General features: G+C 37.4%; 1 protein-coding gene across 1 annotated transcript in view; it reads right to left on the reverse strand.

Moving 5' to 3' along the window:
* Positions 1–16,524, reverse strand: part of LOC126354153 (translation initiation factor eIF-2B subunit epsilon) — a 65,223-nt gene that overhangs the window by 35,220 nt on the left and 13,479 nt on the right. Inside the window, exons 5-7 of the mRNA XM_050003567.1 lie at positions 13,906–14,150; positions 10,370–10,492; positions 9,954–10,288 (exon numbers count right to left, since the gene is read on the reverse strand). Coding sequence (XP_049859524.1) covers positions 9,954–10,288; positions 10,370–10,492; positions 13,906–14,150 — 703 coding nt within the window. The remainder of the gene's footprint in view (positions 1–9,953; positions 10,289–10,369; positions 10,493–13,905; positions 14,151–16,524) is intronic.

Genomic DNA, 16,524 nt, shown 5'->3' on the forward strand with positions numbered 1-16,524 from the left:
GTCAAAAACGTACGGTCCTATCAAGTAACCGTTTAAAATTCCACACCAGACCATTAACGACCACTTGCGTTGATTGCCAATGTGTCTGTGCCAGTGTGGATTAACAGGGGACCAGTAATGACAATCAAGACGATTTAATTCACCATTTTTTTTTTAGTGTGGCTTCATCGTTGAACATAACGTATCTAAAAAAAATCATTGTCACCTCATCATTTCCAAGGTCCATTCCCAAAAATGCACATGCATTTGCATATCTTTTGGCGTTAATGCCTGTGTCAGTGTGATATGATACGCATGATATTTATGTGCCTTCAAAATCCTCAAAGCAATTGATTTCAGTATTCCAGTTTGTCTCTGAATCGCACGACTACTAATTTCGGGATCCAGTTGAACATAGGCAAGAACAGTAATGGTACGAGCGTAATTTTCATTGTATTCATGATGACGAGGTAGACGGTGCATGTATCCATTTTGATCTTGTTCAGTGCAATTTCGAATAATGTTTTCGCTTGGATGTCATCTGTTTGGGAAACGACCCACATACAATTGCACAGCTGCAACATAATTGTTATGGTATTCACCTAAAATTAACATCATATCAAAAATCTCTATAGTAGGATAGTGAGCCATGTTTCACTAAAGAATAATTTACTTTCGTCAGTTGATGTTTGCGGTTCACAATATCAAAGTGAAGTGACATCTGATCGCATTGCGCTGACCTTTATACTGAGCCACAGCTCGCAGTTTGGCCACGGTAGCGCCACAGTCGGGTGAATAATGCAATTCTGAAGAGTTCCCTAACAAGATTTTCATACCATTCCCCCTCCCTCCATCAAAAACTGTGGTGGGTAGGATACATTACATAAAAAAATAGCTTAATTTGGCGTAATAAAAGAATTGGTGCACATTTTGTATTGATTTGATGCATCCTTCTCGGATCATTTGAAATAAATCGGAGTACTTCCCCAGTTTTAATTTTTCTCGATTTCAGTGCCATCTGTCAATGGTTCAAAAAAATGTTTCAGACAAAACTTGATTACTTTTTTATAGAGAATCTGAATCTGCAATAAAAAATGGGAGTTTCCAATTTAAGATTTAAAAGTTGCCCCTGCCCCACCCAAGGGGGCAGGCGTTGGGGGGGGGGGGGGGGGGGGGTGTCACATGTAGTATCATTTGATGTCCCCCTTTGAGTTTACAAATATAGATATGATGACAACTCCCACGGAGTTTCTCAATCAATGCAGAAATGAGGTAAGGAGATGGTAATCTTGTATATAATTTAATTGTGCCCTGGAAAAAATCATTGAGAAAGGGACCAGATCTCTGTCAGGAAACACTGGATCAAAGCAGACAACCTAAGGATCCCACACCTGGCTTTTGCTGATTATCTGACCCTTACTGGTAAATGGCGTGCAAGAGACTTATTTGCAACTCAAAGCCTTGCATTTAATAGCAGAGAAAACATGTATCTTCATCAATGTTAGGAAGACCAAATCTATTGCCGACATTAAAGACAACCCTAGAACAAAGAGAGCTAGTGCTACCAAAGGAGCAAATCCATAGAGTACTTCAGAGAATGGATCTCAGACAATCTCAGTGAAACAGTAACTCTCCAAATATCTATTGACAAATGTCAAACTAAGACACTAAAACAGAGTAGTCAGACCATCAGTCCCTAACTGAGACAACCCCAGTAAGATCCTCAGATTATAAGAAACAACATTCCTGTGAAAGATGATGGGACAAGGATCTTACCAGATGGGAGACAATTGTATAAACTGAATTCCAACAACACCAAGAAAACCTCGCTGATCTGACCACAAAAAGACAAATAGCCTTCTATGGCTACTTGTACAGAGCAGGCCCCATAGGCTGTGCTACAAGATCTTCAGAGTAGCCAGCAAGGGGAAAGCCACTGGATTCCCATGGATCAAGCAAATTGAGAAGTACCTTACAGAAATTCATATTAGGCAATACATGAAATGAGCAGGAGTGACCATTATTTAGCTATTGAATTTAGACTGTTCCTAATACTCCTTACAGAAGCTAACCACAGTCAGACCAGTAAATTGTCTGAGATATGCAAGATAGATTACAGCAGCAAAATGAAGGAACACTGGGCCACCAGAAAAGCTTAAGGCACCAACAACAAAACAACTACAAAAGTTCACCAAGAACATCAGAAGTGGCAGATGACAGTTAAGCACAGCAGACACACAAGCAGTGTGGTTTACGCATGGCCCAAATGAGTGAAAATAAACAAATAATTCAAATTCTTCCCTGTTTGTTTCCTGTAACAACACGCAACATAATTTTTTAGATGTCCAGCTTTTAAAAGATCTCAATTCTTGTCCATAAAAAATTCAACTGTTAACTGCTGATATAAAGTGATTATTAAGTGTTTTGCTCATCTCTGATGCATCACTAACAATTTCATCCTCCCGCAAAAGAGATGTTAATACGTTGTGCATCTAACTTTGGCCTCTCTGATAACATTCTTCAGCATTTTGGAGTATGTCTGCAATATTAGGCTGTGAAACAGTTCTTCTCAGGAGAACCTGACAGTTGGTTAGTAAACATTGAAAGCTAACACTTAATAAACTTGACGTCTTTCTTAAGGACAGAAGTTAGAACAGTCCCAAGTTTGCACAGCAAAGTAATATCATCCAAATATGGATATCTGTGTAAAGAACTAGAATTAACAGTTTCTCCTTTGAAACTGCAGGCATTCCTGAAATATATGTTCTTTGTTGTCTGAAAGTCTATATTACTAAATGGTTAACTTGAAACATGGTTGTAGTTGCAAGCAATCTATCTAACAGCTTCCAGGGGGAACAAATATGTGATTTTCAATGTTCCATACAATTATCAACCATACTTTCAAATTTTAAATGCTATGGCGATATGCTCATTGATAGCTATAATATCACATTAAAAATTCGGGCACAAAAAGTCAAGTAGTACAGTTAGAAACTGTTTATATGTCTTCAAGCAAAATGATTCATGGCGCACAAATTAACCAGACTGTATTCATCCAGGAATGACAAGTCAGCAACTTCCAACAAACATTATGTGTTACTTCAAACCTTAATGAAACTTTTTCTTGCGGGAACCCTGCACAACATGACAAAAGAAAAAAAGTTTATGACTTACTACATTTTCAATGTTAATAAAGTTAAACTGCAGCACCAGGCTTGAAGTTTTAATGTGTTACTTCTTTACTACTAACCGTATTTACAACAAATTTTGGTGACAGTACCCACATATACAACTGAATGTATCTGTAAAATTATTTCACTGTACCACAATGGGAGATTTTACATTTTATACATGGGTGTTCAATTATTTAAAGAATAGAGGGTGGGGTTTTATGGGTAAATACTACTGTACGAAACATAAATTTTGAAATAAATGGCCAGTCTCCCATTGGAAAAGAATCTGCCACATAAAAATACGGTAAAGCATGCTATGCATGTTCCCGTACACAAGGATGCTTGAAGACTTAAATGATACCAGAGACAACGTCTCACAATGATCCTTTCTTTTCCCTTTATTTTTGAGTCATCTGTCTTCCGACTAGTTTGATGTGACCCACCACAAATTCCTCTCCTGTGCCAACCTCCTCGTTCAGAGTAATACCTGCAACCTATATTCTCAATTATTTGCTGGATATATTCCAATCCCTGTCCTCCTCTACAGTTCTTATCCTCTACAGCCATGGAAGCTGATGTCTTAACAGATGTCCTATCATCTTATCCCTTCTCCTTTGTCAGTGTTTCCGACATAATCCTTTCCTCTCCGCCTCTGTAGAGAACCTCCTCATTCCTTACCTTATCAGTCCATCTAATTTTCAACATTTGCCTGTAGCACCACATCTCAAATGATTCGATTCTCTTCTGTTTTGGTTGCCCCACAGTCCATGTTTCACTACCATACAATGCTGTGCTCTTAGAAATTTCTCCCTCAAATTAAGGCCTAGGTTTGATACTAGCAGACTTCTCTTGGCCAGGAATGCCCTTTTTGCCAGTGCTAGTCTGCTTTTGAAATCCTCCTTGCTCCATCTGCCATTGGTTATTTTGCTATTTAGGTAGCAGAATTCCTCAACTTCATGGCCATCAATCCTTATGCTATGTTTCTCGCTGTTCTCATTTCTGCTATTTCTCATTACTTTTATCTCTCTTCGATTTACGCTCAAATCATACTCTGTACTCAGTAGACTGTTCATTCCATTCAGCGGATCCTGTAATACTTCTTCCCTTCCACTGAGGATAGCACTGTCATCAGCAAATCTTAACACTGATATCCTTTCACCCTGAATTTTAATTCCACTCTTTACCTTTTTTTTATTTCCGTCAATGCTTCTTCGATGTACAGATTGAACAGTAGAGGCAAAAGATTACATCTCTGTCTTACACCTTTTTTAATCCAAACACTGGATGCACTGGTTGCATTGGACAAGTTTTATAGTAGAAATCATTGAAGGAGTAGCAATTTTGGGCTATGGAGGTGATCAGTTTGAAAAGTATGCAGCAGTGTTTAAGAGGTCAAGAAAACCTGACAATGGGTAGCAAGGGGAGAAATGAACTCATTTGAGGGTTTGACATAAGAAAGTCTTAACTGTCAAAGAGTAATCTGTTCAAGTCTAGATGGTGCTTGGTAAAAAGGGTGGGATTTCTGTTGTTTCTGAAATGGAAGCTACACTGGTTGAAGGGCTAGAGGAAATTTGTTTATGAGCAAGAGCAGTGAAATATGGGTGGAAGGGTGACACAGTGAGGTTATTGGTAAAGGTATCAAGGCATCTGCTTGTTAGATTAACAATGTATACTGAGGCTGTATGAATGATAGCATCTGATGTGGAATGGGTAGCAAATGTCAAAGTAAAATTATTGTTGCTCATTAGTTTGTCTGATTTAGTCTAAGAGCAGACACCCAGGAAAGAGGGATAGGATTTAGTGACGGGCCAGATGATTTTCAGCTAGTAAAAGGAGATGGTTTGCTGAAGAAAGTAAAGGAGTTTTCTTTGCACACTCACACAAATGCTCCATAAAACTGGAGCAGATGCGCCCCATCCACTTCCCAGGGCTTTTCGCTAACACACTTCAAATGTTCAGTGCCTTTGGTGTGGAGTCAAAAATGAGACACAGAAACCTCACTTGAACAAAAGGGAAGAAAGGTGTCCAACATATGCAACTGAGGTAAATTAAAAATTGAAAATGAACACACACACTCCTCCACTGAAAACTGAAACCTATCTTCACAGCCCATTCCTTTAATCTCTGCACTGTAAGTTGCAACTGATGAGTCACTGTTGCAACACTGAAGGAGAAACAGAAAATCATAAAATCATCCACAAATAAGGAGCACTGTACAGGACCCCTCAGCATATATGTAATACTGTTTATGGCTACAGCAAAGAGGGTAACACACAAAAAATCTGCCCTGAGGAACCCCATTCCCCTGCTCAAAATGAATTAACAGCTTGTCACCAATTCAGAGCCTAAAAAGGAGCTTACAAGGAGAAGTCCCCAGAGGTGGGATGGAGTTTTTTTATACCAGTTATACAGTGATGTAGGTTAGGGTGTGCAGTACAACAACCTGCAGCCATTCACACTGGTGGGCCCTCACTTGTACATAATAGACAAAAACAGTTTAATAATTTGGATTATGTTGCAGAGCCTTACACTACCTCCAACAGTGGTGTTGCAGGACAGTGGTTAGCATACGAGCCTTATGTGTTGAAGTTTGCAAGTTCAAATCTAGGTGCTCAGCAATTTTTATTTTTGTTTTAAAATAGTTATCAAAATGACTTTGATCATTATTTTTATTCAATTAATTGGTATAAAAGTATTTTTTTTTAATTTTCTAATCCTTTGTCACTTTATTTTAGTCATTGTATTAAATTTTACATTTACTCTTATTTTTCCTTCCTATCCTCTTTTTATTTGGAATCTTTGTGCACCCGATCTTAATTATTTCTTGCATAAATTTTGATATAATTTATTTCATTTGATTGTCTTATATTTTAGTCTATGTTATTGCATTTGTTATTTCTATCCCTCATTTTGCACACTTATTATATTCCCTTCTTCCACTTAAATCTTCATCTGGGTTATTTTGTCAATAATGTAACAGGAATTTATGTTTTAAATGTCTGTACGAAGATTAGCATCCAAAACAACGTGCATCACACACATAATTTCTTTAAAAAAAATACATTTTTGACTTCACTCCACAGCCAATTTAAATAGATTATTTTGTCTTTTAATTGATATGTCAGTATTTTCGAATGTTTAAATATTGTGATAAATATATGAAAATAATTAAAATCTTATACACAATGATTCAAAATGAAAGCAATGGTAGGAAGAAAAAAAGACCACATTAAAAGGTTAATACAATGATTAAAATGATGTGACACAGGATCTGCAATTTTTTTTAAATAATTACATTCAAATCAATTAATTGAATAAAAATGACGATCAAAGTCATTTTGATAACAAATTAAAAATTTAAAAAAATTTAAGAACTTAATGAGATTTGAACCCGCGGAGTTCCACACTACAGGTTCATATGCTAACCACTACACTACAGCACCGCTATACATGCTAATGTCAGTTTCAAGGCTCTAGAACATCATGCAAAATAATATATAAAAAAAATCCATTGATTACTTGGAAAAATGGGCCCACAAGGGTGAATGGCTGTTGAGTGGGATACCTGCTACCCTAACCTATATTAAAGTATAGTTGGTTTCAAAAAGTCAGTCCCACCCTGGGTACCTGTTGTTGTTAAGACAGAAAGGATCATATAAAGCTGGAGAGGTGGAAAAGGAAGCCCCTTTGGTGGACCTGCCATAGAATACTGTGTCTCCAAATTGTGTCATACACCTTAATGGTGTCAAAGAATACACCAGTGTCAAAGAATACACCAATACAGTGGTGTTTATTTAGAAAAGCCTGCTGGATAGCCACCTCTAGCAGGATTGGGCTGTTGACAGTGTATCAAAATCTCATGAATCCATGTAGAGAGCAGCTAAGGAGTTGCCTGGTCTCTAACATCCAGGCTAGACAACAGTTAACAATTCATTCCAGGGTCTTCCGTACGCAGGTCAGTAAGGTGATGATCCATTAACTACTGGGACATCTTCGGTCCTTGCCTGGTTTGAGGAGACGTATCAAACAACCTCTCTCCATAAGCTGGGAAAATGGTCTGCATGCTGCATCAATTAAAATATTTGAGGAGGATTGCCTTTGACACTGGCAAATGTTGAAGTTTGCTGTACTGGATTTGGCAGTGACCAGATGCAGTATCATGAGCCTCAGACATTGCACAATTGACCTCACATATGGAGAAAGGGCAGTTGTATGACTCAGAATTGTTGGACCTGAAGACCAACTGGACTCTCTCCACAGTCATGCACTAGTGGTAAAATGCCGGATCCTGACTGGATGGCCAATGGCAGTAGTTGCTGGAAGATGCTCTGCCATATCTGGACAATCTCTTTGGACATTGTTCGGAGACACCTCTGTTTCAGCACTGCTACTGCCATGAAACAACTGTGTTTACTGGAAATCCTCCTGATGGCTTCCCATACTTCTGTAGAACAATTTATAGAATCCAGGTATGCTTGTCATGTCCTTCTCTTGCTCTCCTTGATGATGTATCAAGCCTTGGCCCTTGACATTTGAAAGCCTGTTAGATATTCCACCACTGGGCACCACTTAAGCTGTGGCAGTGCCACAGCCTGACCTGGATCACTGAATGGCACTAATCAGTCCACCGAGGCACAGGTTGCCTCCAAAGATGACCTGAGGGCTTTGGCATGGACTCATCACCTGTGTGGAAGATCACTCATGTGATGTAGGTCACCCACACCAGGAGGTAACGAGTGAGTGAGTGAGTGTGAGTGTGAGTGTGTGTCTGTGTGTGTGTGTGTGTGTGTGTGTGTGTGTGTGTGTGTGTGTGTGTGTGTGTGTGTGTGTGTTTTGCGGGGAGGAGGGGAGGGAGCAGAGTGGTCTTATACATCTTTTTGTCCTCACCATACTGGATGCTCTTTGTAGTCTGAAGCTCTTGTATCTTCAATTCTTCTAGATATACACTGCAGTTCCTACTCCAGCCAGGGTGATTCCCAGAGCAACTCACACACTTCAAGGGAGATGAATACGTGACTCCTTCGTGGGCAGCCTTACCACATTTGACACAAGTGGCTTCTTACACTTAGGCAAAGGAAACCTGCCTAGTGTCATGCTGTCAAAAGTAAGAACAAAGAAATCTGATTTGATCAGATTGCCATCCACCCTTTCCAATATATTTAGGGTGTCAACAATACCTTCAGCTTTAAGTTTGTCTTTGGGTTGTCCACCAGATCCCTGCTTGTCACAACACCTATGCTGTAATTCAACGTAGTGTGCACCTCAGTTTCAGTGCCACACTCCCCAAAGCTTTTGGCTTTCTGCAGATCTGTCTCTTGCTGCCAACCTGAGGTTTTGACCAGCAGTGTCCCACTGAACAACTATTTAAAGATTTAAATGTACCTGCAATCCCTTCTAAATCCTTTTGAATATAAAAAGGGGACATGTTCTCCTAGCTTCACTCTCTCCTTTTAAAGCATGCATTCTCTTACTAAATAGTGAACTGTTCCGAAGAAACTCAGAATCTGGAGGGCTCATCAAATGAGACCTCTTGTGTGATTGGGTCATTTTGATAACAATTTAAAAATTAAATTTTGAGGGGTCCATCTCGGTCCCATGAACAGCTAGGGAAATAATGGTCCACTCAGACAGGGACATGCTTGCCTGAATAAGCATTAAAAAGATGCAGTAGTTTCCTCAGTGGATGCCTGCTGAAGACCATTCCACCTCAAGAGCCATGTATCTCGTCAGCAAGCAGCTCACCTTGCACTGAGGATTTTACCATGCTCGCAATCAGTGTGGTTAAGTCAACATCCCCATTCCCTGTGGCACACAATATTCCATCTTATCATGCTCGCAATCAGGGTGGTTAAGTCAACATCCCCATTCCCTGCAGCACACAATATTCCACCGCCACACCACTGGATGGTCACTGAAGCAGGACCAGAGCCTTCCGTGATAAGAGGACTGGCAATGCTTACCAGTCCCCTACTCAGGAAACCTGGGGACAAAAAGCCCGTGCCCAGAGAACTAAAGCTGAGCAACCAAGGGTAAAATAGCTGAAACATTGCTGTATCTGTGGCCAATATGGTTTTTCAAGCAACTACGTTTTCTTGACTTTTGGATGACCCTTGTATAATTCACAGAACATCTAAGTAACTTGAATGCTGCAGAATATTAGTTTGAACCAGCTCGTATAATTCACAAAGCTGCTTTCTCTCTCTCTTTTCTATTTATAGATTTCTTTGTGAATATGCAGTACACTAGCAGTAGCTGCCTAAACCTACTGCCATGGTCCAGTACACAATACGATGTAAGTCAGAGAGGGGAAGATGTGACAACTGAACATTTACCAATCTTTCAGTATCTGTTGTTATGTTCATGAGGTGTTGTGAAAATGGCTTAAGCAAATTACTGTGTCAGTCTGTATTAGTTTTGTGGCTAAGTGGCTTGCTCTCAGTCAGTCAATAACAACAGACATCAAAAGTTCGGTAAACATTTCTTTGTCATGTTTTCCTAGGCCATACTGCACTGTCTCACGAGCTGGTCCACCTTGACTGTTTGTCTGCAACCCCATGTGTGGAAATTTCCACATGGCTATGTTACCAATGGCTTCTTCATTTGTTATCTGCTGGGAACATAATTTGTGATTGTTCTACACTATTACATTATAAATAAAGCCTTGATAAAACTGGAAAAATAACCATATACCTAGTCTCAATGAACTTGCAATACATTCTACACTATCTTGTATCAGCTTAGCAGCAAGATAAGGTTAAAACTATTTTGAACAGAATTAACAAACTTTCACAATATTCTTACCTTTATCATGTCCAAAATCATCTTTTACTACCACAGCACTGGCTACAAGGTTTACACCTTTAAAATGAGACTCCTCCTCAAGAACAACTCCTGGTGCCAGTATACAGCCTTCTTCCAGTTTTGAGCCCTTTTTTAATACTGAATCATTTGCAACTACTGAATGTGAGACAAGACAGCCATCTTCAATAATCACATTGTCCCAAATGTAAGCATTGGTCATTACTACATTCTTCCCTATTGTACAGTTTTTACCAATGACAGACTGTGTAATATAAGTTTTTTCTCCTACGTTTGTTTTCTCATCTATTACAACATCTTCTTCCAGAATGCAGCCCCTGTAATCATCATAACCTTGACAAATTTATGAACATACTCTGGACTTCATAATAGGTAATTTGGTGGTCACAGATACTTACACGCCTAATGTAATATCTTTCTTACGATATACATGGTGCCGCAGAAACATGTAAGGTTCCTGTTGTTTACTGAATGGACTATCAGGAACCAGAGGGTATGTCCATCGATGAATTACATCATGACTGGAAAAACATGCACATATTAATTTTTTGTTACTTACTTCAAATGCTTTCTTCTAAGTGTCTTTTTCTTTAATTTGTAGAAACATGAAAGTGAAAGTATGAGGGACATTTGGTAAGTCAGTGATAAAATGATACTGACTCTAAATTGCACATTTTATTAACAACAATATGAAAAGATAGAACAACAATATGAAAAGACAGACTGCCAGTCACCACAAAGAAGAGGTGCTGCATGGCAGACAGGGAAATTGAAAAAAAGGGAAAGAAAAGGCTACCACACATCAATAGTTATCAGACTAAGTCCTTCAATCGATGTAAACACAGCACACACACACACACACACACACACACACACACACACACACACACACACACACACACAGTCACTCTGGAACTTCGCATTCAGGGACAATTTTGTGTGTGTGTGTGTGTGTGTGTGTGTGTGTGTGTGTTTTGAAGGACTTCAGTCTGATAGCTAATAATATCTAGCAGTCTGTTTTCAATGTGCCTGTCTGCCACTCAGCACCACCGCCATGTGATGAGTAGCAACCTATCCTTTTCATATTGTTGCTCTTCCATACCACATTTTCTGCTGTTTGATTTCACATATCTTATTTTAACTGTAACATTATGTTTATTTACAAATACTCCAATAAATGTAATGTGTTTACTCCATTAGAAATTTATGTAATTTGTTTACTCCATTAGAAATTTTTAAGAATATGTAAAGTAAATAAGTGCACTTTTCTTTGATGACATTAGATATAAAATCTGTAATATGATGATAATTACAAGTGAAGATTGACTACTACCTCTACACCATAAAGCAAACAAACAAAACTTGAGAGAGTATTAAGGTTATGCTGTTCAACTGCATATAATGGTCCAATGAACTTTACTTAATTTCATTCTCGTGTCTTGCTAGATGCCTAGTCATATTCAGTGGATACAGAAACTGAAGAGATGGTGAACAGAATCCACATGTGTGTTGGATCACTGTCAAGTAGACTTCCATGAAAGAGCAAGACATCATCTTAAGCGAATAGGTATTTTATACAACAGAAGGAAAAAAGAAAAAGGTTGGTATCAGGAAGCTGCTAGCAAGGCGAGTGCCATGACTACTAATGTATGAGCCAAAACTGAATAGTACGGAATTCCCCAGTAGTCACTGGAAATGTTGAAATACAATGAATGTAAGTTTTTCAAGCACTACATTGTGGTCTATAGAATGTGAATAAATTATTTTCAGTAAGAGAATGAGGATTAATCAAAATATTAGAATTTCTCTAACAAACACTAAAGAAGGCAATGATTATTCAATCAGGTCATGATATGTGGTTGATATAGATAATATCATAATATAAACTGACATAACTGCACTATGAACTGCTGTCTATCAAAGTTTGTTCTCCAGAGATTATAATTCTGTGACTACTTTTTTCACTGAAGCCTTAAAAAAAGTGATTTGGTGGAAGTAAAACACAGTGAATGATGTTGTATTACTTCAAAAGTATCCTGTTTTGTGCAAATCAAGGTACTGCACAAAACGTATTCAGTTAACAGACTATTATGGAGAATAATGTGGATTTTTAAAGAATTTTTGCATTTTAATGTCACCAACATTTCAATCTATCTCTGTAATTTTATTTCTCTGTGGAACAGCATTAATACATTAATAAACCTGGGCTTCTCAAAAAATCATTCCTACGAAAAAAAAAAAAAAAAAAAATGTGATGGTGATGCAGTTGTGGAGGAGGAGGACAGGGTTCTGCTTATAATCCATTGTTTCTATGTTAACTGCATTTTGCATACTGAAAATATGTACAACTCAATTTGCAGTAATACTTGTTTATTTTTACAAAAGTCACTGGTGCTTCATAGGCCTTTGGAGATAACAGGTATAAAACTGCCACTATATCGTTTTATCACATACTTCTACATTTTATGTCTATCCCAGTCATCTATTTCAAAAGATGACATCACTGTTACAGAACATGGTTCATAACTGACACATTCTTTGGAATATGGTGATTTGTAATGTAATTATCTCTCATTAGTTTAGTTCAGCAAAAATACACACGTCAATCATCAACTGTTAACCCTAATTCCAATGAAGTCGTGAGTCAGACCTTTTACCTTTCTTACAATGTTGGGACTGTTTCAGTTTCATGAATTCACTTTAACACAAAGGCAAATCTGCAAAATTTTTCATCTTCAGTGTAATTAAATGTGAACAGGTACTGATGATCAGCAAAGAAATTTTGGCCAAATGATGAAAAGATTCTCCTTTCTGACTCTAGAGTACACATAAAAGGAGTTACTTTGTCATGTGCATCAACACTAAATATAAATATTACAAGCAAAATTATGGAATGATTAAAAACAAATAATTGTTTTTACTCTTTTCATTAGATGTCAAAATGCCAGAAAAACTATACAAATTATAATATCTAATACCAGTTGCCACAACAAGGAGAAAAGGAAAGATATCACACTGAAAATGAAAAATGACAACATATGGCATAAGGAAGTGGAAAGAAGAAAAAATATATTTGCCAGAAACAACAGAAAGAAGTAATATTACAATCAAGTAAAAATAGAAAAGCAACAAACAGTAGCGGTTCAAGATGTTGGGAAGAAACAGAGATGGAAAATGATGAGTTGGTGTTATGTTAAGGAAAGACTGAGAAAAGAAATGTAAATGAGAAAAGGATGAAGAAATATCATGAAAAAGGAAACAATAAAGATATATAAAAATAGAAAATACAATACACAGAAAATAGATTATTCACAAAAGCGTGAGAAAAGAATATGTGACAAGAAAAATTAAAGAAACAGCTTCAACGTACCATTTACACTTAGTGCAGGAAAAGGGAGGAAATGAAAGTGCTATAAGAAGTACCTTCTGCCACAAACCATAAGGTGGCTTGTAGAGTATAGGTGTAGATAGAGTACTAGCTGTTTATTCTTACTGGGAGCTTACTTGTCATTGTGGCAAAAACGAAAGTTGAACAGTTGATTTATTATATGCTACTATATAATAATGATCCTGATACAGCTTGCACCCCTTTTGATGAAGTAGATTTTATCTATGATGAAGCTATTTCTACTGTCCCAAGTTTTCAAATGTCCTCTGTTGTGATTTTGTTTGCAATTTTATGTTATTCGATTCTGTTGTATTTCTCTTGGCCAGGGTGTACTGAAAGGCCAGTCTTAATCTCTGATTATTCCTTTACCTCCAAATCCCCTCTTCTCTTTTTACCTAAAGCTAAAAGTAGTATTTCCATCACATTTCGTACGAATGTAAATGTGCGTTCAGCTAAATAGTAATTTTCAATAAAAACACAAGAATTTTAAAATACTCAAAACAATCATGTGACAATAGTTGTAACATAATAAGTTTTATTGCATACCTGACTGCTTGATACATGTGCCAGTTGCTAACCCGAGAGGCATATTCTGGCCCCTGCAGTTTGTGGTAGTAAATTGTGCTTGACAGTATCTCTTCATTCATAAGCAACCCACGTACAAAGTCATCACGTGTTTGAAAATCAAAGTTGTCTGAAAACAGTGGTGGGACTGCAGGAGAGCAAATACAGATCTGTGTGTCTTGGAGGTTATATAGAACTTCCACCTGTGAATGGTCCATAAATGTTTCCTGAAATAAAAATAAATAAAAAGTTAATTCTGTAAGACTTTCCAGTTTGATGGATAAGGAAATCCTTGATGCTTTACTCAACTGAGTGATTTATTCTATTTATTTTCTGGTCATTGTTTGTCCAAAGTGTTCTTGGGATACTATGAGCAGTTAAGTTGCTGTACTTGTTATACTAGTTTACATGGTCCACAATTTTAATCATATATTTGGTTTGCTTTCTGTCACTTAAAGCACCTCACAATTTAAGAAACATTTTGTAGATGTAAACACAGAAAAGTCCATTGTAGCTCTTTTGTCTTCTGTTTGGTTGGGCCTATGAGGTTGAATGTCCAAGTCCTGAATAAAATACTGTGTACATAGACTAAGCTTAAGTATATAACTGAAGGCTTCCTGGTTGTCACAGTTTGACATCGCGACACTGTTATTGCTGCTGCTAATATTATTGTTCCTTGAACATTCTTGCACCATTATCAGCAGCGGAAACAAAAATAATTTCTTAACACTTGAGTACCAGATCAATTGAAGTGTTCGATATGACTCTGCCAATTAAATGTACATCGTCAACCTAAGCTAGACCTCAGGCTATGGTACAGATAAGTAAATCACCACACTTAGGATTTTTTATTCATATTTGTTGGCATCACCAACCTACAACCAAACTGCCACTTTCTAACCTTACATATACCCAAGGCTACACTACAAACCAGTCTCTCAACACGACCCACATCCCAAAACATTATGCAAATGCAAAAGAAATATTGTTGGTGTTATGTTTTCTTCCTGGCTGTGCACATATGACATCACAAACCATATTACTGTCATGTTATAGGACAAAGTCAATATCCAGTATTGGTAGGTTAAGTTGACCCTAAGTATCCTGAAAAGATGTGCTACATTCATCTGGTTCTGAAAAAAAGGGGTTCTGTACAGGAGAAATTATAGTGTCATCTCATGATACTGTCATCAATTATAATCTTCCCCTCTGGCTAAAAGGTAGATAATGCAAAAGTGAAACGCAAACAACTTTTGCTTCTTTCTTAAAAGTCAGAAATACACACTGCAACAAAACAGTTCAAAAATCATAATTGGAAGCCAAATTTATCAATAGCAGAAATTTGACGAGGGCAGCAACACTATCAAAAAGTTAGTTCATGAACCAATGTTTGGAAACTAAGTACAGACATGTGAAGTTTTCAAGTTTCGGTCATAAAACTTGCAGTTATTCCATGGTGTCCATTTTTTTAAAAATTTACTGCTGTTCATAAATGCATCACAGTTGCGCAGCACGATAACTGTTGGTTAATTTGCTTAAGCTCTTTGTCCCTTCTTCATTACCCAAACCCCAATAATAGATCTTACAACAAAGTGGAACAAATTATAGGGAAAAGATGAAAAACGTGAAACTCGTTGTTGGTTTTCTAAATGTAGAAATATCAAGAAAACATAGACTAAAATAAAGAAGGCAGTTATTTAGCTAAGTAACCTGATAGAATATAGTGAATGAACAACATTATTTGGAAATTTTTACAAGAGTTTCTACAAAACACTATGTAAATTTGGTAAGGGAAAGAATTAAAAACAATAAAAACGTTAAGAAATTAGAAAATGTGTTATGTTTAGTAGACATCCTATTTTATCAGTTAAAATTACAATTGGCATAGTAATTAACAATGGAGATGAAACTGCACAAGAAATCAAATATTTCCTTAAATATTTGTAAGGTTCAAGAGATGAATCAATAAGACAAACAATTAAAAAGTAATAGTAATAACTCTTCAGAAGTAATGTCTGATGAGATGTATGTCCACGGCTCATGGTGTAGAGGCTAGCGTTGCTGCCTCTGGCTCGTAGGGTTCCGGGTTCAATTCTCAGATAGGTCAGGGATTTTCTCCACTTGGGGCTGGTTGTCCACATCGTTTCATCATCATTTGCGAAAGTGGTGAGACTGGACGGTGTAAAACTTGGGAATTTGTATGGGTGCTGATAATCATGCAGTTGAGCATCCCACAAAACAAATATCATCATCATCATCATGATCGGCATGTGATGTATCAAGCCATTTGAGCCATGGTGAAAGGAAAAGTGTCAAGACATGTTGTGGTTTCAATACAAATAATTTAAGCTGGAGGAAAGATAGTACAAAATGAACTTCAGAATTATTTCCTGTGCATTTGAAAAGTGTGCCAATTCCTTAAAAATAGCTGTCGTCAAGTTAGTTTTGTATTATTATTCTTGAAATTTTACTCACTTCTATCGAAAACACCCCCACAGTTCAAATGATTTTGTCCGTCTCAAATTCCTGTAGCAAACTAAAGAGAACGAGGACACATAAAAGCAACTGCGGGAAAAGCAGGTGCGAGGCTGAGATTCATGG

The sequence above is a fragment of the Schistocerca gregaria genome, chromosome 3, assembly GCF_023897955.1.
Source record: "Schistocerca gregaria isolate iqSchGreg1 chromosome 3, iqSchGreg1.2, whole genome shotgun sequence".
Lineage (NCBI taxonomy): Eukaryota > Metazoa > Arthropoda > Insecta > Orthoptera > Acrididae > Schistocerca > Schistocerca gregaria.